Source organism: Rana temporaria, chromosome 5, assembly GCF_905171775.1.
Source record: "Rana temporaria chromosome 5, aRanTem1.1, whole genome shotgun sequence".
NCBI classification, from domain to species: Eukaryota; Metazoa; Chordata; class Amphibia; order Anura; family Ranidae; genus Rana; species Rana temporaria.
In genome coordinates, this window is record NC_053493.1 from 154783025 (window position 1) to 154805978 (window position 22954).

At 44.7% G+C, this 22954-nt stretch overlaps 1 protein-coding gene across 4 annotated transcripts in view; it reads left to right on the plus strand.

The window, feature by feature from the left end:
- PDE1C (phosphodiesterase 1C) overlaps positions 1-22954 on the plus strand; it is a 933100-nt gene that overhangs the window by 867919 nt on the left and 42227 nt on the right. The window contains exon 17 of one of the 4 annotated variants that reach the window (XM_040353266.1): positions 17187-17264. The exons of the other annotated variants lie outside the window; for them this stretch is intronic. Coding sequence (XP_040209200.1) covers positions 17187-17264 — 78 coding nt within the window. The remainder of the gene's footprint in view (positions 1-17186; positions 17265-22954) is intronic. 4 annotated transcript variants of the gene reach the window in all.

Genomic DNA, 22954 nt, shown 5'->3' on the forward strand with positions numbered 1-22954 from the left:
TTGTAGACTCGCAGAGCATATAGGATTTTATTCCAAACCGCGCTCTCTTGGATGCGATGTATTGAATCCAGCTGAGGCGTCCTTTGTAAGCCATCAGACTTTCATCAATGCTGATGTCACGGTCTGGGACATAGGCCTGCTGGAAATTTGTTATAATCATTTGGAATACTTCCCAGATTTTCTTCAGTTTGGGCGCTGGATGTGTGGCTTCGTCAAAGTCCTCATTGTTGGTGAAGTGTAGATTCTTCATTATGAGGGAAAATCGGTACTCGGACATGATGGTGCCAAAAAATGGGGTTGCCAGCAATTTATTTTTAGTCCAGTACCATCTCTGCAGGGGTTTACCCACCACCCCTTGGAGAAGTATTAGCCCCAGAAATTTCCATATGTCCTCCTTACTCACAGGTTCCCATTTTCTGGATCTGGAAAACTTGCTGTGCAGAGTAGTGGATTGCTGCTCTTTGTAGCGGTTTGTCTCCGTGACAATCTTTTCAATGACGTCATCTGTCAGAAATAATTTTAGGTACGCCAAAGGATCATTGTGATCAACTTCTACCTTCATCCCAGGCGATCCTGTAAACGGGAATCTTGGCGGTGGTACTGCATCCATACCGCAATCAATAGGGCACCAAGTGCGCACCTCACTGAGCTCAAGTGGAGATTCGTCGCTGTCGCTACTTCTCTGGTCAGAGTCGGAGTCGTATGACGAATCTTGCCACGAATCGCTATCGCTGTCGCTCAATTCTGCGAGGAACTCTGTGTCGCTGTCGCTGTCACTTATCTGATCCAAAGCCGCTTTGGAGGTGCTAAAGTGACGCTTTGATGCCATTTTATTTTTTTTGGTTAGATAAAACAGCAAAAAGGGCAGCCAGGGCAGTGTAGAATAATCTGAGGTGAAATCTGAGGTGATACAGTGAAATCCTGTCAGATTACACTGTATCATGTAACTTTATGTGTGTGTTTTACTTTTTTACATTGTAACATTGTAACTTTTTTGAATCTCCCGCCCACTTCCGCCACTGTGAGGCGCTGCGGTTCACAGAGACGGAAGAGAGAGGAGACATCAGAGAAGACATCAGCGGGGCTCTCACCGGGATTAGGTAAGAACACCGCTGCGCTCACTCTGCAATACATTCTGCCGGGGCTCTCACAGCGGGAAACCCCGCTGGATCGCCGGGATGTCACCACACCACCGCTGCGCTCACTCTGCATTTCCCCTGACTCATCTGACCGGCGATCCAGCGGGAAACCCCGCTGGATCGCCGGGATGTTTAGCCACCGCTGCGCTCACTCTGCATCCCCCCCAGCGGGACTAGTCTGACCGGCGATCCAGCGGGAAACCCTCGCCGGATCGCCAGGAATTTTTGGGGGGAAAAAAAATGCACCCCGAGCGTGACTCGGGGTTACCGCTTCTGGCACTGAATGTTAACCCCGAGTCACGCTCGGGAATACCGCCAGGGAGGTTAAACCTCATTTGCCATGTAGTTACCCACCCCATTAATTTTGTTTAGATCTTTTTGCAATGTTTCCACATCCTGCGGAGAAGTTATTGCCATGCTTAGCTTAGTATTGTCCGCAAAAACAGATATTGAACTGTTTACCCCATCCTCCAGGTCGTTTATGAACAAATTAAATAGGATTGGTTCCAGCACAGAAACCTGTGGAACCCCACTACCCACCCTTGACTATTCCAACTACTCCCCATTTATTACCACCCTCTAAACTTGCCCTTGTAGCCAGTTTTCAGACCATGTACTCACGCTATGGTCCATGCCAACAGACCTTCTTTTGTACAGTAAACGTTTATAGGGCACTGTGTCAAGTGCTTTTGCTAAATCCAGATACACCAAGTCTATGGGCTTTCCTTTATCTAGATGGCTACTCACCTCCTCATAGAAGGTTAATAGACTGGTTTGACAGAACGATTCTTCATGAATCCATGTTGATTACTACTAATGATACGTTCTCATTGCTAAAATCTTGTATATAGTCCCTTATCATCCCCACCAAGAGCTTGAGAGCTTGCATACTATTGATGTTAACATAACTGGTCTAATTCCCAGGGATGTATTTTGGGTCCTTTTTAAATATTGGTGCTACATTGGCTTTTCTCCAATCAGCTGGTACCATTCCAGTCAGTAGACTGTCAGCCAAGTAATTGCCAGACCATTGTTCTAAAAACCTAATTTTTACTGAGTACCATCGGGTGCAAGCCATCTTCTCCTGGTGATTTATTAATGTTAAGTTTTCCAAGTCAAATTTTTTAAATTATGTCCTCTGTTTACCATAGTGGCGCTTCCTGTGATGTGTCATGAGGATAAACATTACAGTTTTGGTTACTGAAGCCCCCCGATTTCCTTGTGAAGACTAAATTCAACACCTTCGCCATCTCCCCATCCTTTGTAACCAGATGTCCTTCCTCATTCTTTATGAGGCCAATATGGTCTTTCCTCCCTTTTTTTACTGTTTACATACTTAAAGCATTTCTTGGGATTTATTTTGCTCTCTTATGTGTCTTTCGTGTTCTATCTTAGCCACCCTAATTGAACGCTTACATTTCTTGTTGCATTCTTTATAAAGTCTGAATGCTGATGATAATCCCTCAACCTTGTATTTTTTGAAGGCCTTCTCCTTTGCTTTTATATGCTTTTTTTCATTGCCATTCAGGACTTGTGTTGGCTCTTTTCAATTCATTTTCCATAGTGATGCATTGACTAATGTCTTTATTTAATATGCTCTTAAAGCAATCCCGTCTCCCCTCCGTGTTCTTTGTTCCTAAGATTTATCCCAATTTATGCCTTCTAGCAAGGTTTGTAGTTTAGGGAAGTTGGCTCTTTAGAAATTATGCATACCTCCCAACTTTTCAACTTCATGAGGAACAAATGAGCATACCTCCCAACGGAGTTGTTGAGCGGGGGGGGCGGGTCAGAGTTGTTGAGCGGGGGAGTGGGGGGTTCCACGGATCAAAGTTGTTGAGCTGGGGGGGGTTTATCGCCAATCACAGGACTTAACGCGAATCGTGGGACCGCAGGATTTATCGCGATGCTCATTAATCGCGGGTGGGGGGGCCGCGGAATCGCTGGACTCTAGGACTGATCGCGGGACCGCTGGATTTGGCACGAATCGCGGGACTTTCCCGCGAAATACGGGACGGTTGGGAGGTATGAATTATGTGTCTTTGTATTCCCCTTATGTGTGCTATTTGTGTGATAGTTGGTAATCAGTAGATCCAGTAACACTTTATTTCTAATTGGTGCATCTACCATCTGACCCATGAAATTGTCCTGCAAGACACCCGGTGTGATCAGCATATGTAATTAGATTAGGGTAATCCGGCTCAGTCACCGTTGGAACACATGCTGATCACACCAAATGCCAGGCATAAGCACCATACCATGTGAGTGTATCATAGTACTGCTATTTATTTGTTTTTATAAATTATGGTTTTACACTATGGGAGCCCCCCTCTGTTATTTCTCTCCCTTTCCATGGAGGATCCGCCTCAATGCAGCTGACTTAGAATACATCACTCAGGGGTTACACATCCCCACAAAGCACAAGTGTCCACTCTAGTGATAGGTGGTCAAAGTGCAAGGGCGAGTGTGCATTCATGTGGGGCACTTCTGCCTGCACATTGAATACTGCATAATTTTTAACTTAAATTAGGCACATTAACTTGAATCAAATTTGAACTGTTTTGATTCACAGAGTAAAAATGTTCATTGTGTTTAGAACTTATACTAGCTAAGCACAGTTTTTAACCATTTCTTAAGGATTATACTAGGTTGGAGATTCTGCAAGCGAATTAGATACATTTAAAGCGGAACTTTATCCATGACAACTTGATACAAATGAATGTGCATGCATTCAGCGTTAAAGGGTCACTAAAGGAAAAACATTTTTTTGCTGAAATGACTGTTTACAGGGTATAGAGACATAAAAGTTAACTGATTCCTTTTAAAAATGATTAAAAATTGAATTTAATCTATCATATAATGTGCCTCTAGTTTCACGTTCGGTTTTAAAAGGTACATACATGAAGTTCCGGGTGAGAGGTGAGTCGGGAAGACTCACAGAACAAAAACAACAAATCCAGGGCAGTGTTTTGTTTTTAAAATTAATCTGATTGGTTCTGAGGAGTTTTAGACACACAGTAATGACAGCTTAGACCACCGTGAGAAAGCTCCCAGTACGATGGTTATAAGGAAACAGGCAACCAGGAAGTGTGGAGATCACAGCAGAATTACAGCAACTTCAAAGCAAAAACGAACAATGAGGACATGAAACCAGTACTGCAGTAAGGTAAAGGAAGCTATTTAGCTAAAAAAAAAAATCCTTTAGTGACCCTTTAATATGCTACAAAAATTGCCTCTAGCTGTACTCCTGTTTCTTTTTGCCAGAGGCTGCTATTTTGATGAAGCCCCAGGGCCCCTGATCATCACTAAATCTGTCTGCAGAATGACCTTAGGTGGCTCTGATGTTTTTCATAATGTGAAATATGGAGAGCAACTGAGCATGTGCAGAGCAGGGTGAGACCATGTATTACTGAAACATTATAGCCTCTACTTTATTTTAAAGGAGTTAGAATGCATTAAGATAAAAAAAAAAACTTCTGACTTTACATGCATTAGGATAAAAAGCCTTCTGTGTGCAGCAGAACACTTAACTGAGGTCTCTCTCTGTCCAGCGATGTCCACGAGTAACTCGGCCGTCCAAGATTCTCCTTCCTGTTTGATTTACAGCAGCAGGAGCCATTGGTGCTGCTGCTGTGTCTCAGCCAAAGTCAGTTAGCCAATCAGGAGAGAGAGGGGGCAAGGCTGGGTTGGGGCTCCGTGTCTTGGGTGCTACCATAGCAAGCTGCTTGCTGTGGGGGCACTGAACAGGAGAGAAGAGACCCGAGAAGAGGAGGATCGAGGCTGCTATGTGCAAATCCACTGCAACAGAGCAGGTAAGTATAATATTATTATTTTTATCGGGGAAGAATTAGCCTCTCTTTCTCGTACATCACGGGACACAGAGCGGCATAGTAATTACTATGTGGGTTATAGAGCCTACCTTCAGGTGATGGACAATGGCAAACCCAAGACAGGAAGTCCCCTCTCCTATATAACCCCTCCCATATTGGGAGTACCTCAGTTTGTTTTTTCACCAGTGTCTAAGGTGGTGGTCACGGTGAAGATGTTTTTCCTTACAAGAAGCTTCGCTAAAGAGGTCTTCGGGCCAAGCAAGCTACATACTGGATCCTTTCAAAGTTCCTGGATGGCCAAAGTGGTTGGTACACAGGCCTCGGTTGAGAAGTACAAGGTTTTGCCTGTAATGCCTCTCCTAGGAGGGCTAGATCCTGGGTTTCAGTACTTTGGTCAGACCCAATACCAAAGGTTTCTGCCAGGGTGCGATACAAGTCCAGGGGAGTGGTGATCCGGCCCATGGACCCCGGTCCCTGAAGGTCTTATGACTATGCCTACCGTGATGGGTGCCCTGCGGCGAGGAGAGGTAAGTGAAGGTCCCTGGCGAACTTGGTTCTGCAGGGAGCCTTCTACTAAGCTAATGTGTTATGATACCTGGGGTGTATGCCTGTACTACAATACATCCTGGGCCAGATCCACAGAAGAATTACCCCGGCGTATCTATTGATACGCCGCATAATTTCAAAGTTCCTGCGTCGTATCTTTGTTTTGTATCTTCAAATCAAGATACGACTGCATCTGGGCTCGATCCGACTGGCGTTAGTCTTAGTACGCCGTTGAATCGTAGGTGCATTTTTCCGCCGTCCGCTAGGTGGCGTTTCTGTCGAATTCCGCGTCGAGTATGCAAATTAGCTAGATACGGCGATCCACGAACGTACATCCGGCACATTTTTTTATGTCGTTTCCGTAAGGCTTTTTTCGGCGTATAGTTACCCCTGCTATATGAGGCGTATCCTATGTTAAGTATGGACGTCGTTCCCGCGTAGAATTTTGAATTTTTTACGTCATGTGCGTAAGTCGTTCGCGAATAGGGATTTGCGTAGAATGACGTCATCGTCGTAAACATTGGCTTGTTCCGGTTTATTTTCGAGCATGCGCACTGGGATACCCCCACGGACGGCGCATGTGCTGTTAAAAAAAAAACATAATTTACGTCGGGTCACGACGTATTTACATAAAACACGCCCCCATCACATCCATTTGAATTACACTACGCCGCCGTAACTTACAGCGCGCATTTTTTGGGGATTAAAGAAAAATGTAAGTTACGGCGGCGTAGTGTATCAGAGATACGCTACGCCCGACACAAATATGCGCCAATGTACGTGGATCTGCCCCCCTGTGTTTTTTTTTTTTTTTGTGGTCATCTGCTGCAGTGCTTATATGTACCACTGGAGGGAGCTAACTACCTCTTAACGACTGCTAAATGACTTATACTTGGTATAGTGTGTATCAGCTGCAGGCAATAGACTGTTCTTATGCAAAACTCATTTCCTGAAGCAGTTCATTTAGGCTTGGTACTTTTCACAAGTTCACTTGCCTTGCCCACTGCAGCTTTGCTGTATCAGCGGCGTACAGAGTCCTTCAGTGGCTCACCGTCTCCCCTCTCCAGCGGCTGGCACCGCCGTGCGTGCGCACTTGTGAATCCTCCGAAAATGTGCACTGTGGATGACGGAAGGGGGCGGGGCTTAACATGATAATGCTCCGTGTCTCCCTGTGGCTTTGCACATGTGCAGGGCGTCCTCTACTTTAAAGGCATTGTCTTACAGACGCTCTGGCGGTCGGACGGACACAGGAGCGTGGGCATTGTAATGTTGTTGCAATTAACTTTGTGAGGTTTGAAAGCACACAAACAGGCTGTGTACATTGGTATCCCCAGACACATTAGCTCTGCATCAGGCTGATTCTTTAACCACTTAAGACCCGGACCTTTAGGCAGCTAAAGGACCCGGCCAGGTTTTGCGATTCAGCACTGTGTCGCTTTAACAGACAATTGCGCGGTCGTGCGACGTGGCTCCCAAACAAAATTGGCATCCTTTTTTTCCCACAAATATAGCTTTCTTTTGGTGGTATTTGATCACCTCTGCGGTTTTTATTTTTTGCGCTATAAACAAATATAGAACGACAATTTTGAAAAAAAAACAATATTTTTTACTTTTTGCTATAATAAATATCCCCCAAAAATATATATATATATAAAAAAAATCCACAGTTTAGGCCGATACGTATTCTTCTACCTATTTTTGGTAAAAAAAATCTATTACTACTAATGGCGGCGATCAGTGATTTTTTTCATGACTGCGACATTATGGCGGACATTTGACAATTTTGACACATTTTTGGGACCATTGTCATTTTCACAGCAAAAAATGCATTTAAAATGCATTGTTTACTGTGAAAAAGACAATTGCAGTTTGGAAGTTAACCACAAGGGGGCACTGAAGGGGTTAATTTATGACCTAATATGTGTTTTTAACTGTAGGGGGGTGTGGCTGTAGGTGTGACGTCATCGATTGTGTACCCCTATAAAAGGGATCACACGATCGATGACGGCGCCACAGTGAAGAACGGGGAAGCTGTGTTTACATACAGCTCTCCCTGTTCTTCAGCTCCGGGGCCCGATCTCCTAAGGACGACCGTTGATGTTCATTATTTTTTATGAGGCAATAGGAGTTATGCTGTGGGCGATAGCCATTGGGCTGACTCAAGATACATGTCTGCTCACGATTGTCACTTTTATGTAACATTGGATGTTGTTTCTCTTTGTATCGTTTGTTACGCTACCAATAAATATATTTTCAACTCTAAATCAGTTATAAATATATTTGGACACAGCATGTATACTTGGTGTTATGTTGCTGTTCATATTTTTTTTAATTAAAAGTTGACAGACAACCTTTATTACCAATAATTTGTAATTTTTTTTGCCAATATATTTCAGCTTCCTGGATTTCATCTGGCCTTTAGATATGAAAGGCAGAGTGATTAAACACCTGTTTTCATTTTGTCACGTGGATGACAAATCTAAAGTATGCCATTTGCAATAAACTTTGCATAAAATAGTTGATTTGCATTTCATTTTAATGGTTCAAAGAATGTCAGGAAAAATGGTCAGCCCTTACGCATGTTCACGTCATCAAATATGGCCCTCTTTGAAAAAAGTGTGGAAACCCCTGGTGTAGCCATTTCAGGCGGTCATACACAGCCATTGTACGGTTGGAATTCCACCTTGCGTCACAAATTAAATATGGGCAAGTGGAACTCGACTTTGGCAATGCTACAGCAGCTGCACATACAGAAGAGGGCCATCAACGAGTACCTGTGTGAGCATGGCACAAAGACATGCTCAGGCCCGCTCAGCTTTTTTACAATGGCTGCTGATAAAGGATGCATGCACTGTCCTGTCACCATTTGAGGAGGCTACAAAGATGGTGAGAATGCATGCATCAGTGACACAATCCCTGTTATGGCTGTGTGGCATTATGGACAGGGCACTCGAGGCACAGCAGCAGGAGGAAGAGGATTTCCTTTGCCAAAAGCCGGCATTGAGAGGAAACACCATTCTTGCAATACCATACAACACACAAGAGGAGAAGGAGGAGGAGGAGGAGAATAGAATTCTTGCCATTTTGGAGCCATTGAAGCAGGGGAAGACATACGTCAACTCTTAATAGATGGTTTTCCATCCCCAGAACTCTTGGCCTTAGTATGTGGCTGGCTGGGAGGAGGCAGTTCTATATACTGTATTCCTCAATGACCCCCAGGAGTCTGCTTCTCGTGCCCCTGCAAACTTACAGCGCATGGGTTCCCTCATTCCTGCAAAAGGCCCTGAGAATACGTGGCATCAGGGAGAAGGATCACTTTTGGTTGGCAACCCTACTTGAATGCCTTTTATAAAGGGGAAAGTCTCTGAACTCATCCCGTCCCCACAGAGGGAGCAGAAGATGAAATCTCTTGAGAACACCTTAAAGAGGAGTTTATGTAATGCCTTCTGAGACTCTGGTAGGTTACAGTCTCGAGGGAAACCTAGTTTTGAGGCTACAGTCTTGAGGGAAACCTAGTTTTGAGGCTTCTGTCTGTCAAGAGAGGAGACGTGGAGAAGGGGCCGTCTCAGTGATGATTTTCAATTTGTTTTAGTCCTCGGTGCCCAGGGCTATCAGCTTCCACATCCCATCGGCAGAGTCTGCATCATATGGTGGGAGATTATCTAGGGGTAAAAATGGACATAAAGAGCTTTCCAGTTGATGATCCTCTGGGTCACTGGATCATGAGAATAGACCACTGGCCAGAACTTGCCAAGTATGCCATTGAGCTGCTGGGCTGCCCGGCATCCAGTGTGCTTTCCAAATGGGCATTCAGTGCTGTGCAGGTTTTTTGTGACAGACAAGAGACTGCATCTGTCCACAGACTCCGTGGACGGGCTGACATTTATCAATATAAATCAGTCCTGGATTAGCAGCAGCTATCAAGCCCCTACTGCTGATGTCAAAGATTAAGTGCTTTCTGGATCTGGAGTCTCTGAAAGACTGTCTAGGCTGCCTAGCTTTGTGGGTGTTGATTTCACATGGAAGATGTTTTTTGGTTTAGGTTTCATAGGCACAATTAACACCCAAGGACAATTTTTTTCTGCACGTTTGACAGGTGCATATCATTTACATTTGTGACGGCAAGGCCAATTCATGCTTTCATCAAGAGTACCTCTATAGGGCTACAGTGTGAAGGCACCACCAACACCTAAAGCTGAATTTGTTTGCACCTGTTACTTCTATCCAAAGTCAGCAAAATAGACACCAGAATTGATCCAAAAAATCTTGTTCCGAATGCATTAAATTGTGGCCTCATCATACAGACTGGCTCCCGAAGCAGTTGTTTACAAAATTAAGAAAGCTTGCAGGGAAAATGTCATTGTTTTGCCTTTATAAATGCCATTAATGCTGCAGCAGTTTCTATGCATGGTATGCCACTTTATGGTTTCACTTTAAGCATCAAGTAAATTACTGTTCATTAAAAATTATGTATTTTTTTTTTTACATGAACAAACTTTTTTTTTATTGATACATGTCCCCCAGGGCAGTACCCTGGCCCATATACCCTTTGTATGCCCAATTACTTGCATATAAGCCTTCTTCAAAATGGGTTCTTTAGATTTTTCCAGTTCGGGTCCCATTGCCTTCAATAGTGTACTTTATTCCGTTACAAACTTTTGCGATGTTTGAAAATTCTGCCGCAAACCTAACCGGGGGTTGATCAGCCCATGTCTAAAAATGTTAGTACTAAACTCCCTACACTTCAATAGGATATATTACAGAATGTTAAAGCAGACATTACACTACAAGAAATCCATCAAGCTAAATAAAATTACTGTCCTGGGGAATAGTCCAGGATATGATGGCTTTACTCTTCTTTATTATAAGGGGTTCCAAGAATCACTTACTCTGTATTATTGTGGACATGTCAACTGTTTGGGCTCTTCTCCTCACAAGACATAAATCACTTAGCACATAGCTGTATTAGCAAAAATCAGGTAAAGAATCCTCATGTTGCACTAGTTAGCGCTGATATCCTTAGTAAATGTCAATTCCAAATGGTGGCTTTGTGCCAAGCAGGGAAATGAGGGGTAATGTGCTCAAAACCCCTTTTCCCCATTCATGTGGCCAGTAACCTGAAACTAGTACTACTCTTGTTGGCATGTAAATGGGAAGCTTTCTGCAGCACTTCAATTATACAATGGCTCTCACCAAGGATGTCTATTAGCTACACTTTTATTTTAAATAGCGATACGGTCACTGTGGAGTGATCCCAGAGTGGTGTGTCAATAATTTTGGAGCTGGAGACATGGGGCAGGTGGTGTGTGGACATTAGGATGTGGTGTATCCTAGCACAGGAATGATGGGGGCTAGAGTAATGAGCGTAGTGCCTCTTCGTTGGGCTCTTCTCTCGCCAAACATCTGCTAGACCTTTGGAATGGACTAGTCTAGTAGTTTTGAGACCAGCCCTGGTTGGATGGGTAAGGGGGGTTTTGGACTTATCCATTCCTTGGTAAAACACTATGTTGGCGTCCCCTCCTAGAATGGGGATCCGCTCCAAGAGGGGGTTCAGCGTATCCTACATTGATTGAAAAAAATTGAATTGGCCTTTGTTAGGGGTGTAGTAGGAGATAAAGGAGAATAAATGGCCAGGTCTTTATAATCTGCCTGCCAGGTGAAGTTACAAGTTTTCGAGAATAATATAGCAACCTCTTTAGACTTTCCTTCTGCCTTTGCCAGGTAGAACAAGGGGTACTGATTGTGTAGACATTTGGGGCTGTACCATTGAGGGAAATGGGTTTCTTGTACCATAATAATATCTAGCTTGAGGGATTAATAATTATCAAAGATCTTTCTCCTTTTGCGAGGGGAATTCAAGCCCTGAGCATTATGTGTAGCTAAATTGAGTGTGGTTCTGGTAGCATTAGCCATGGAGCAGATGTAGGAGGATACTGTCACACACTATGTCACTTACCTTAGGGGGAACCTTGTACCGATTACAAGTGAAGGGGAGCCGACCAAGCAGGACCATCATAAACTATAAAAATTTTGAGTTGAACCTGGTGAGTGACTAACACATGTCTTGTTTTCAATTTCCCCCGGGGCATAAAGGAAAAAAGAAGAAAGGGAAAGAAAAACAAACAGAGTGAAGATGAAGGTGATGTGCAATGAAGAGGCTAAACAAAGCATCTTCAGTTGGTTTAGACCGGAGCCCTGGGGGGAAACCAACCCCAGGGAACTGCACCAAACAGATAGTGTCTGATCCACTAGGAGCAGACAACCTATTTTGCAGAGTCACTAAGAGTCTGAGGAATAGTTTGAGGCACATGCCCAGCACCCAGAACTAAGACACCCTTTAAAATATTAAAGAAAACTAAAAAATTTTACACAGAGAAAATGAATTCTGTAGATAGGTATTGTTTCGTATACATGTGAGTTCCCATTAATCGGATCACAAGCCGTTTCTTAGTTTATTTTGGAGCCAAAATAGAGCTTGCAGTCTAGAGAGAGTCTCGTACGCTTTCTAAGGTCTAAGGTGTGCAGTGGGCCTGCAATTGGCCCATGTACTAAATGTTAAGGAGATAACAGACCTCCCAAAAAACTGAATCCGGTGTAGTCCAGACCAAAAACAGAGCAATTTCTGGTAAAAAATAACAGAACCTTTGGAGAAAATTCTTCAATCAGAAGGGAAGTATGTTCCTGGCCACCTCGGCCTTAAAGAGGTGTGGAAGAAAGTGTAGGTTGCAGAGGTTGATTCTTCGCTTCAGGTCAGGCTGTTGTCCTTTGTTCTCTTGGCCCTTGGCTTGTTCCACAGGGGGGTCAGAGGGCTTGTAAGAGATGGATGTTTCACGGCATTAAGAGTGAGATGAGTAGAGATGGCCTGCCGGTTCGCCCATCGGTCGTTTCACGGCAAACTTTACGTGTTCGCCGTCCGCCAAACCGGCGGACATCTGGCGATGTTCGGGGCGGTCCACAACGTTACATGGGTAAGAACTTTGACCTATGACATCAGGTGGTGCAGGACAGTAAATTGAGACATTTCAGCACATGGACATACCCCCTACCTTATAAATAGACCTGATCTGGCGGCCATCTTACATTCTGCTTTTTGTCAGGGAGAGGTTGGTGTTTGGAGCAGGGACAGCCTGTATTCAATCAAGTAGCTATCTACAAGGTCCACAAAAGTCATTTTAAGGACTGGTATAGCTGTGCTACTTGCTGTGCAGTACATAGGTGTGTAATACATTCATATACTTTTTGTCAGTGTAGGAACAGTTTGCTGTTTCCAGCAGGGATAGACTGTAGTGACACAAATCCCTACCTAACAGGTCCACAAAAGTCCTTTCAAGCACTGGTATAGGTGTACTACTTGCTCTGCAGTGTATAGGTGAATATAGAAAGCATATTATAGTGGATTTGTATTGTGCAGCATTGTGACTGTCGGTGTATTTGGTTACTGCTGAATTTTTGCCTCTTTCGCTGTGTTACCTGCTACACACATTAACAAAATCTGTCGTTTTGGGGGGCCACTGGTTTATCGCACCAGTTGCAAAACTTTTTTTTTTTCAGGAAATGTTGTTATATACCTTCTTCCACATATACTGCGCTTCTCTGGAGACTTTTGTCACAGGGTCATTTAAAAAATGACAGGCAGAGGAAGAGGCAGGCCCTTCCGCAGGGGTGATAGGGGTAGGGCAGGAGCACCAGGCCGAAACCAAAGTGGGAAGTGGCACAATGTTCGTTCGATTACGTCAAAGGACGCACCACCAACATATACCCTCCGCTTGAGTCACAGGAATTATTTTCCGATCCATCAGAAGACATTTCAGATGCACAGCCATTCTTGGTATTGGATCAGGAAGAGGAGGTAGCAACAGCCGGCACTCAGCAGTCTGACGACAGTACTCAGATCAGCCCAAGGAGGTTGGTGCCCGCTGTTGCTGCCTACTCCGAGATCTCTATTGTTAGTGATGGGGAAGGTGACGTCGATGATGACGTGTCTACAGACGTCACATGGGTGCCCACAAGAGAAAGAGGAGGGGAGTTCAGAGGGAGAGATGGACCAGCAGATAGGGAGGAGAAGCAGGTAGAACTTACATTGAACAGGAGGGACAAACCAGACTCCTAATGTATCAGGAGTGAGCCATCAACCATGTACAGTCACATCTGGCGCTCCCAGGACGCCGGCCCATGGCTCCGCAGTGTGGGCTTTTTTTAACGTGTCCACTGCAGACAAAAGTGTTGCCATCTGCAGCCTTTGCAGTCAACGCATAAGTCACGGTAAGCCCAACACTCACCTAGGGACGACCGCCTTTAAGAAGGCACCTGGCCTCCCATCACCGAGCCCAGTGTGAGCAACGCCATCAGAACCCACAAAGCCACACTCCAGGCTCTCTCCGTCCAGCCTCTTCTCCTTCTCCTCTATGCTCACAATTGTCCTCCACTCCACCTTCCATCATGCCTTCCTCACATTTTTCTGCAAAAAGGCAGGCTTCCGTGGCCCAAATGTTCGATCGTAAAAAAACGATGACACCGGATAACCCTCTTGCCCAACGGTTGACCGCTGGCTTGTCGGAACTGATAGCCCGCCAACTACTGCCATATAAACTGGTGGACTCGGAGGCCTTTCGAAAATTTGTGGCCATTGGACCACCACAATGGAAGGTCCCAGGAAAGACATTTTTTTCACAGAAGGGCATCCCAGAGCTATATGGCCATGTTCAGCGGCAAGTGAACTTATCTCTGGCACACAGTGTCGGTGCCAAGATACATCTGACCACAGACACGTGGTCTAGCAAACACGGGCAGGGAAGGTATATAACTTTCACTGCCCACTGGGTGAACCTCCTGACGGCCTTCAAGCATGTAACCCGTGGCACCCATGTAGATTTGGTTTTACCGCCACGGATTGCATGCAGGCCTGACTCTTCTCCTCCTCCTACTCCATCCTCCCTCTCCTCCTTGACTGACTCCTCATTTTCCGATGCTACCGCCTCTTCCGCTGCGCCGCCCAAGATCACCAGAATCTATTCGACATGCCAGGTGAGACGTTGCCATTCTGTGCTGCGTCTGTTGTGCCTGGAAGACCAGAGCCACACTGGTCCTGCACTCCTTTCAGCTTTGCGTTCACAGGCAAATCAGTGGCTAACACCGCTCAATTTGACAGTTGGTAAAGTGGTGTGCGACAACAGTGCCTAACTGCTGAGCGCGCTGAAACAGGGCAAAATTTCACACGTGCCATGCATGGCACACGTCCTGAACTTGGTCATGCAGCGATTCGTTGCCAAATACCCTGGGCTCCAGGACGTCTTGCAGCAGGCCAGGAAAACCTTGACCCATTTCAGAAGATCTTACACGGCCATGGCTCGCCTTGCTGACATTCAGCGGCGACACAACCTGCCGGTCAGACGTCTTATTTGTGACTGCCCGACGCAATGGAACTCAACATTGTATATGCTTGATAGGCTGCTCCAGCAGAAATGTGCAGTTAACGACTACCTGTACGAACTCTGCGGCAGGACAGGTTCTGGGGAGCTTGTTTTTTTTGCATCGCGCCAGTGGCTGCCCATGCGCGACTCATGCAGACTTCTTCGGCCATTTGATGAGATCACCAGTCAGGGCGCCATCAGTGACATCGTACCTTACGCCTTCTTTCTGGAGCGTGCATTACATTGTGTCATTGATCAAGCCGTCGAGGAGCAGGAGCAGGAAGATGAGGAAGTCACAATGTTGGATGAATTCCCGGGGGGGGGGGGCTACTCCACCTGAGACAAGTCAACAACGGGAGTCTGAAGAGGAGTCAGAGGAGGATGGTGCCGGGTGGAGGAGGAGAAGCAAGAAGAGCATGCTTTAAACCTTTCTGGGATCCCTGGTGTTGTCCGTGGATGGGGGGAGGAGAACGAGGACAACATTATCCTGGATGATGAGCAGGAGCCAGGCCAGTACAGCACTTCCAGTTTAGTGCAAATGGGGGCCTTCAACACAGGTGACCAGAAGACCATGTTTCATTCAAATTCAGGTGAACGCCTGTGGGCTAATTTTTTTGGGCCTGTACTGGCTGACACTTTTTTCTGTATCCGGTGAATGCCTAATGTACCACCAGCCACAGAATACAAGGTTGTTTGCTGTCAGGTAAACGCCTGTGACCGTGGGCTAATTTTTTTGGGCCTGTACTGGCTGACACTTTTTTCTGTATCCGGTGAATGCCTAATGTACCACCAGCCACAGAATACAAGGTTGTTTGCTGTCAGGTGAACGCCTGTCGGCTAATTTTTGGGGCTTGTAATGGCCGGCACTTACTTATGTATCCGGTTTTTCACTTAATACTTCTGGTAGGTCAGTGTCCATGTTGTGGGACTATTTGTGCACAGCTAGTAAGTATTTTGTGGCTGCAAATATGACCTGAAGGTTTTTAATATTTGCCTGCCATTAAAGTCAATGGGGCCCACCACAAACTTGCGGTTCGCGGTCATTTGCGAAAGTTCACGGTTAGCGTTCGTGAACCGTCCAGTTTCATGTTTGTCCATGACTAGAGATGAGCTTTAGGGATAGGGGGATTTTCTCTCCTTCCTGGAGACTGGAGAAGGCATACTGCTTGCTTGAAGTAAAATTTTACAGCAAATGGGAAGGTCCACCAGTATTTAACGTCCTTTTGAGCGAGGACTGAGAGTAGGGGTTTCAAGGCCCATCTCCTCTGCATCGTAGAGGGTGATAAGTCTGCAAAGATGAGTATTGGATGACCTCGACATGTAATCTGTTTTATCGCTCTGGATTGCTTCATTATCTCCTCCTTGACCGAATAGAAGTGAGGTTTTGCAATGATGTCCCTAGGTAAACCATCCTTCCTTGGGGGTCCCAGAGCTCTGTGGACTCTGTACAATTCCATACAGTGTTGTGGGATGTTGGGGATTAAGGTTCTAATGATCTCCTGGGTAGCCTGGGGGACATCCGCAATGGACTCTGGGAGACTTCAGATGCAGAAATATAAAATTTTAGGATCAGTTTTCAGATCCAGAAAATACAATTTTAGGATCAGTTTTCTAGCTCATCGATCCTAGAAACGGCTGAATATCTGTCTTGAAGTGTCTGAATATGGTCTGAGTTCTGATTGGTGGCTGCCACTATCATATCTAGTTATGCGATTTAGTAATTATGCATATGAGCGTATCATTTATTTATTTTTGGTGGGGGAGTGGATCTTGGGTGGGAGTTCCCACACTTTTTTCCCCAGGACTTGACCCCTGTTTAAGTAATATATTTAACAGACCAAAATTAAGCAAACAGGATACGTTCATTTTTATGGCTTACCATGTAGTTGAATTAAGCCAAGCATTCATGTGTCAAGCTCAGATCTTAAATGGACCCTGCCTCCAAAACATTATTTTCAACAAGAATTCTCCCATAAATGTTATTTGCATTTAAGCTGAACTGCAGGTATGGGTGCAACATCACACTCTCCACATAATCCAACCAGAAAAGGCCAATTACAAACAACAATAAAAAAACTTTTGGTTCTAACCAATCATCACAAAAGAAATCTTTAATATAGCAGAAGTTGCTATTGTTAACAGAATAATTGATAGAAATGTGAATAAAGATTCATAAATCAGGTCATTTTATCAAGTGTCTGCCTCTTTTGCTGGGACTGTACATGGCAATATATATATATATTTTTGTAATTTCACTTTTACAGAAAGCAGATTGGTGACAACAGGGTTGCACAGCTCCCCATGCCCTTCATCATCAATAGCAATTGGCCACCATAAAAAAGGTAGGCTTTGCTGTTGCTGAAAATTGGTACTTGTTTACTTAAAATGATCCTGTTGCTAGGGGGAAAAAACAATAGTAAAAGGACAAGAGGCATACTTGCCTTCCATTGTGTCAGTGTCTCCAGCTTCTGCCAGTATCCAACATTTTTAGTAGTGTTGAATGCTGCATCCCTCTTGAGGTATGTGGTTGCACCCAATAGTGGGGCCACTGGATGAAACATCAGTACACATCAGTGCACAGCAGGAATTACAGCATTAAGCATTCCCAGAAGTGTAGCATACCAGCTGCAACTGTGGCTTTGCAACAGGGCAAAAACTGCAGTCAGTAAGTATTCTTCTTTTACAAGGTGATTTTACTACCATTTTTTCACTAGTGACAGGGTCGCTTTAACATATATGATTTTTTTTTACTGACACAATATGCAAAATATGTTTTCATACATAAAAATGATCAAATACAACAATAATATAGAAAACCCATCAACAGCTAACAATGCAAACTTTGAAAAACAAAAATTAATCTACAGAGGTCTTCGCATGTGGCTTCATGGACACTTAATAATTCACAAATCCTTCAGCAGGTTGAGGGATGCGTTAAAGCTGTATGTAGGGTTATGGAACAAGTAGGCATATGTTCCTCACCTCCAGCTTGTGTGGCGCTTCCACCACTATGTCCTGCAGGTCCTGCTTGCCCCCACTACTCTCACCCAGAAAATATAAACCATGCAAAAGACTAATCATGCAAAATAAAAGCCAACACTATTCTATTTTATGTTAACAGGAGCAGAAAGTAAAAATAGCATAAGGCTAAAGGAAAAAAAAAAGACCCTAATAAAACTCAAAGTAAAGAAAAAGGATGCAAAGGAGAGGCAAAGAGGCTAGCAAGCAACCACACTTGCTACTGATGCAGAACAAAAACAGAGTCCCAAAAAGGACAGTTAGGTCTATGGAACTGTGAACAGGGGGGTACACAACCCACCACACTTAAATCCACGGTATACCATTGAAGTTGATTTACTAAAACGGGAGTGTGCAAAATCTGATGCAGCTATGTACAGAAACCAATCATCTTCCAGGTTTTTTTTGTCAATGCTTAATTGAACATGCTGAAGTTTGAAGCTGATTGGCTACCATGCACAGCTGCACCAGATTTTGCACTCCCCGGTTTTTGTAAATCAACTCTATCATATCTCCCTCCCACATAGGGTGGTCAAATTTCCCGAACCAGCTTTAGCACACACACAGACATTATAACTGCTGGGTGTCAACCTTTTTAAAAGTGAGGGTGCTGACTTGTCCAATACTTCAGATTATTGGCTATTAGAGACTCATATGGCCAGACCCATCTGGGTTCTGGAGTCAATTTTAGGCCATGAATTCAGAATTTCACTAAGCCATAGGATCTTCCTTAAACAGGTGATTAGGGATGAGGTTCAGACCAACCTTCTATTATTGGCAGCGTTTTTAGAAGAGCATGGTGGACAAATAGTGGAATAGTTTGCTCTGGGCCAACTAAATGTCTTGTAAGCAATGTTTCTGTGCATCAGCCTTTACCCACACAATTGTATTTGCAAAAAAATGTCCAAAGTCGAAACTTTCCCGTTAAAGAAATAAGTTGTATACGAGAGGCATGATGGCAACCATGGATGCCCAGAAGCATCAATGTTTACCCAGGTATGCAGGTACATTTTTTTTAAGCAAAACTATTGCAAAGTTTTTTCCCTGGAGGTCCTCTTTAGCTGAGCTATTTATGCCTCTCTTACGCAACTATTAGTTGCTATCACAAATCCTATTTACTACGTGCTTGACAACAGTTGTGACTTGTTTATGGGCCCATGCCCCAAGTTACTGAACATGTTCTCCTTATCTTTCTATGCTAAGGGTTGAGGTATTTTATATCTGCTCCCTTAGTGGCCTAATGCATTTCCTTATGTTAAAGTGATATGATGTTGAGAACCCCCAAACTCCTGTTCATTGATTGGAGTGACGCCTGGGGTCCGGTACTGATAATCACTTGCATATAGAAGTGCATTGGAATCTTCACGTGCATTGTAACCCTTTAAAACACTAGGCGTTGGATGCATGTTGTAATACGTCCACCCCTAGAAGCTCAACGCATTCCTTTATGTGAGAGAGAGATGATATAAAGAACCCCCAAACTCCTGTGTTCTGATTGGAGTGATGCCTGGGGTCCAATACTGAATTCTCACATAACATAGAGAAGTGGATTGAAATCCTTGCTATCCGCAGTTGTGGTTCACTCCCGTTCACCAGTGTTGTGACACCTAGCAGTATTCCCAAGTCTGGCTCGGGGTGGAGTTTCAGTACTATTAGCGGTATCCCCGAGCCTCGGGATCGCATTGCAGGATCCAGGCAAAGTTACTTACCTTGTCCCCTGGATCCTGTGATAGCTTGCTCACGTCTCCTCGCTCGATTCACAGAGTGCCACAGCGACGCATGGGGGTGGAGATCGCCGCCAAATTCAAAAAAGTTAAAACACACAATACACACAGTATACTGTAATATTACAGATTACAGTACTGTATAAAATAATTACACATCCCCTTTGTCCCTAGTGGTCTGTCCAGTGTCCTGCATGCACTTTTATATAATAAAGACAGTTTTTTTTCTGCCTGGAAAATGGAGATTGTCCATAGAAACCAAAAAGTGTCCCTTTATGCTAGAAAACAGTGATAATAAATTAGAATCACTTCCAGAATTAAGCGATAGTGATTTGTGGGGAAATTCATCTTCAGACACTGAAAGTAATGACAGTGACAATTCTGCAACTGAGCAAATTTCAGTGTTTTTGATTTGATTACATTATTGATTATTATTATAATAAAGAACTATAAATAATTATAACATGTATTATTGTAGCACTACCCCCCGGAGGAGCTGCTGGTTTGTTTTGGGTCTATGCCCTGGTGGTCAACCCCTGAAAGTGGCTCAAAACCCTCCCTTGGCACAACTGGTAAAATGGGAGTTGTGGACCCCAGTAAATCGTTGAAGAGCACAATATCCTGTTACACTACAGCAAATTATGCAAATTAGTGGTTACCTTAAGTTGACTGGATCCTGCGGCACGACAGAAAGGCCGGTACACAGATTTCAGCATAACCAAAGTGATACTTTACTTGTTAAGATAAAGCAAAGAAAACAAGGGTAAAACAGTGATAAACTACCCACAGAGTCAGTAACAGTAATAATAAATAGGTGTAAGTTTAACTACAATGGGGCAGATCCACAGAGAGAGTACACCGGCGTATCTACTGATACGCCGGCGTACTTTCAAATTTCCCGCGTCGTATCTTTAGTTTGAATCCTCAAACCAAGATACGACGGCATCTGGGTTAGATCCGACAGGCGTACGCCTTCGGATCTTAGATGCAATACTTCGGCGTCCGCTGGGTGGAGTTCATGTCGTTTTCCGCGTCGGGTATGCAAATTAGCTATTTCCGACGATCCACGAACGTACGCGCGGCCGTCGCATTATTTTACGTCGTCTCTAGTCGGCTTTTTCCGGCGTATAGTTAAAGCTGGTGTTTTGCGGCGTATAGTTAGATTTGCATAGTTTGATTTTTTTGCGTTAGTCGTCCGTGAATCGGGATGGACATAAGTCACGTCTATGTTCCAAAAAATGACGTCCTTGCGACGTCATTTAGCACAATGCACGGCGGGAAATTTAGGGACTGCGCATGCGCAGTTCATTCGGCATGGGGACGTGCTTCATTTAAATGAAACACGCCCCCTAATCGCTGATTTGAATTCCGCGCCGTTACGCCGCTTGAGATACACTACGCCGCCGTAACTTACGGTGCAAATTCTTTGGGGATTCGAACCAGCAAAAAGTAAGTTACAGCGGCGTAGCGTATCTCACATACGCTGCGCCGATCTATTTCTATGTGGATCTACCCCAATGTCTATACAGACCTGTGCAAGCACACAGCAAGGGAATTCCTTCAATAAGACATCCACATTGAAGCACCCCCTTGCCAAGCCTCACCCAGCTCTCTCTCTTTCTCTCTACAATATTGCACAATATAATAAAACCTGTTACTCAATTAGAGAATATAAAATGGATATCCGTAATCTGTGATAACTAAGTAAGTAGTCCTTAAGTGGTATTCCTAACTAACGTGGTTTGGTTGATCAGACCAAACCTCAGTTCAAATTATCCCAAGAGTTTGTGCACTAATACGTAGACATGCGTTGGCGCGCAAGGGGTAATTTGTAATCCAATGTGGTAATAAATAAACTGGCAAAAGAGCCCTAAACAGTGAAATCTCGCTGGCCAATGTGGACGATCCACCCTTCAACAACACAGTCAGTAGGTCTTTGGGCAGGTGCCCGTCTCACCCAACCAGTTCAGGCCTTGTCCTTCCGTGACACTCCGTTCGCAATCTCCGGTCACAGTCCTGTTAGACGGCAGCCTCTGATTCTCAGACAGGTCACAGGGGTACTGGAAGCCCGTCCGATCACTCTGTCAGAGGTTCCGTCTCTCCTCCTCAAATGACGCTCCGCCAGGGCGTAGGTAGGCCTCAATTCCGGCCAACCTCCGTGGGAACGCTTCCACAGGTGTCCTCCTGGGTTGAAGAGACGGTTCAGAGAGAGCACGCCAAACACGTCCTCTCCCTTAAATTACCTCCCCCAGCAGGCTGCACGGAAGGCAAAGCATCCTGGGATTGTACAGCTGCTCTCTGGGTAATGTAGTCTATTACAGGCCAGGGCAACCAGAGTCTCTCCTCTCCCTGTTCTCAATCTTCCAACACTCTCTGCGCTACCAGAACAAAGGTAAACAACAGGTGGCTCTAACTCATCTCAGCCACAGGAGGGAGCTGAGATCCTTCTCCAACAGCAATAGTAGTCTTTTATATCACATTAAAAGGGTGATATCTCGCTACATTATAATTTATGATTTTGTGTCATACCCGGGATGTCTACTAGACTCTTGTTTGGACGGATTTAAGTGAGTTATTCCTAAGAATTACAGGCCTACAATATAAAACGCCAAATTTCCATGCAAAATAATGGTACCGCTTTTAGCACCTAAAATCTGACATAATCAGACCGCCAGGGAGGTTAATGCAAGCAGTGAGAATACCTGAATTTGGCTTGGTATCAGCCAGTTGCTGCTCTTCTATGGCAGAGCTCATATTGGGATAGCGTTAAGAAACACAAGAAGCCAATCAGCTGTGCTGCAGTGCAAAGACACTGGGCCGGATTCAAAGAGATTTGCGCATTATTTATGGAGGAGCAGGGCAACGTTTTTGCCCTGCGCCCCCGCAAATTTGCTCCGCTGCCCTTGATTCACGGAGCAGAAGCTCCGTAAATTGTGCGGGCGCGCCGGCAAAATGCCCGGCGCAAGAGCACGCAATTTAAATGATCCCGTAGGGGGCGGGAATCATTTAAATTAGGCGCGTTCCCGCGCCGATCTTAGAGCGCATGCTCCATCGGGAAACTTTCCCGACGTGCATTGCGGCAAATGACGTTGCAAGGACGTAATTTGCTTCAAAGTGAACGTGAATGGCGTCCAGCGCCATTCACGATTCACTTACGCAAACTACGTAAAATTCTAATTTTGCGACGCGAGAACGACGGGTATACATAACATGGGCTGCCCCTGCTAATAGCAGGGGCAGCCTTGCGCGAAAACCGCCGTACGTAAACAACGTAAATTGCGTACGCAGGG